The 3,014-nt window shown below is 37.1% G+C and overlaps 1 protein-coding gene across 2 annotated transcripts in view; it reads left to right on the forward strand.

The window, feature by feature from the left end:
• Positions 1 to 409: 409 nt before the first annotated feature.
• The window catches only part of LOC115211023, a 607,449-nt gene continuing 604,844 nt past the window's right edge, over positions 410 to 3,014 (forward strand). Inside the window, exon 1 of one of the 2 annotated variants that reach the window (XM_036502309.1) lies at positions 410 to 874. In XM_036502309.1, coding sequence (XP_036358202.1) covers positions 626 to 874 — 249 coding nt within the window. In that variant the 5' untranslated portion in view covers positions 410 to 625. The remainder of the gene's footprint in view (positions 875 to 3,014) is intronic. The other variant, XM_029779870.2, reaches the window with a different exon arrangement.

Genomic DNA, 3,014 nt, shown 5'->3' on the forward strand with positions numbered 1-3,014 from the left:
ACCACGGGCGCGCGCTTGCATGCACTTACGCGTATAGTCTAGTGTACACAAACACACGCACACATATTGTCTCGTACGAAAACATGCAATCACACTCATGTACACATACACACATACGCGAAAACCCACATACACATAGAGACACATAAACAAACACTATCACCCAGTCGGGTCACAATCACACACGCATGCACACACACGCACTCACATGAAACACGCATACACGCGTATACACATAAAGCTCACACACGCACACATATACACATGCATGCACTAACATTGCATAGACATACACACATATAAACAGAATGTAATAGATTAAATACACAAAACATACAAACTGGTTGCCGGTCGACACACCTACACACACACATACACATACACACGCACGCGCACATGCACACACACACATACACACACACACAGAGGCAGACACACACACACAGACGTACACACAAACATATAGATGTTTAACCGTACACACGTACATACGGCTGGCTCTCTACATCTCTCGCTCGTTCTGTTTAGAAAGAAAAAGTCTCGCTAGGTCAGTGACGAGTCTGCTTTTGTTGTTGTGTTTTAGCTGTAGTCTTGTTATATATATTAATTCCTCTATTTAGCTGACATGTCTATGCTAACACGAACGGGTACAACAGTCAGAAAGCATCGTCGCAGATCGTTGGGCCGAGTAAATAGCAGACGGGGTTCGGCTCCGACCATACTGCAACAATGCACGAGTCAGCATACCCTTTTAAGGGTCAATTCTGGAAAGAGGGCTTATCTTACGCCGCAACCATCGCCTTCAAAAAGCGTGTCGTTTACATTTGACCCGGAGCGTAGGAACAATGTCGCCGCTGTGGATTCAATGCGAAGGGTAAGTCCTATGTTTCTTTTCTCTACCCCTACCTCCATTTCTACCCCCAAATATAAAAATGTTTCGCGTGTTGCATACATGTACAAACATATATGTAATTAAAAATGTGTTAAAGATTTGTATTTGTCTTCTTTCCATTATATATATATATATAATATATATATATATATATATATATATATATATATATACACATACAGATATATGAGTTTGTATACGGATGTATATGCATGTATAGGCCTTTCCTCGGAGTTTCTGCGCACGAATACGTGTCATCAGATGATGTATTGATTTTTACTTTCTATAGATATATACACTCACAGGGTGATGTTAATCAAATGAACACCCTCCTATCATCACTGGTATACACACAAACACACATGCACATGTAGGTATATGCACACATTATATACCTACATACACCATTATATACGGATGTATATAATAATATATATATATATAACTATATATATATGTATATGTATGTATGTATGTGTGTATGTGTGTGTGTGTGTGTGTGTGTCTATTCATACATACATACATACATACATACATACAAACATATATATAAAAAATAAGTAAATAAATAAATAAATAATATATATATAATGGCCTCAGCCGGATGGCTGAAACAAGTAAAAGAGTAAAAAGAATATAAATATATATATATATATATATATATATATATATATATATATATATATACACACATATACATACATACATATACATATTCATACAACCGCATTTGCACACAAATCATAACAACGAAGAAATTTGGATGTAGTTTTTATAAACATGAAAAACACCTAACTATAAGCATCTGAATAATTTCTGCATATACACACATATATACATGTCTACAAAGATAGTGTCATATTAGCATACAATATATACACATAAAAAAACATTCATAAACACTTTTGTATATGCATACGTGCGTATCTTCTTTGTTTACATGGATTTGCACACACGCATATATGCATACACTGTTGGCGTACGCGTTCATCGCGACAAGTAGGAGATATTTTACGCAGCTGATCGTCTTGCTAGAAATAGCAGCTAAATCTTCCTCATATCTCACCAAAACTGAGAGGAAATAAAAAAAATGTGATAATATGGGGCTTAGATGCAAACTACTTATACAGGATATACATGGAGCTTAACATGAAGCTAAATAACAAGAACGGTAAGAGCAATGATCGTCGATGACTATGTGATCATCATGACGATGACTACGACGACGACGACGATGATTTCAACGGCGATAACTATGGCGACTGTCCAAGCGTTTACAACACCGATAGCGCAATACATGTTTGAAAGTGTCTTCCAGCCAAACGTACACACACAGATATAAGAGACATATGTATATATATATACACACTCACATATACACATGTACATAGCCATACAAATATGTACACCGTACATGTCTTGTGAAGTCATACACAGACGAACGAACCGTCCAGTGACATCGTTTCAGTGACAAAAGTAAGGATAACCACCAAGTCACTTACACGCACTGATACGCGCTCGCACACACACACACACACACACACACACAAACATTGACACATGCGCGCATGTACACACACACTCATACGCACATACACACGCAGGTACACATACACACGCGTGCGCACGCACACACAAACACAGATACACACACACAGACAAACACACTCACACAGAAATATACGTTAGTTTTCAGTTGTACACACGCATTCACATACTCATATCTACATATGGTGTACATACATACATACACACAGACACACAGACACACACACGCATATATATAAGCATATATGTACACGCATACATATATATAAACATGTATACATATGCATACATGCATACATATATATGCATATATATATATATTAATGATATATATATATATATATATATATATATATGCATATATATGTATGCATGTATATATATATATATATATATATATATACATCACGCGCACGCAGACGCATGGGTGCCTGTATAGATTTGAACAGCCATGCATGCGTGCATACATAACATACAATATATGTGTGTGCGGCGCGCGTGTGTGTGTGGTGTATTGATCGGTTTGGAGGAGTGGGTAGAACTTCGCTTCCCAGTCGTAAAGATCCTAGTTCAC

The sequence above is a fragment of the Octopus sinensis genome, linkage group LG4 (assembly GCF_006345805.1).
Source record: "Octopus sinensis linkage group LG4, ASM634580v1, whole genome shotgun sequence".
In the NCBI taxonomy this organism is placed as follows: Eukaryota; Metazoa; Mollusca; class Cephalopoda; order Octopoda; family Octopodidae; genus Octopus; species Octopus sinensis.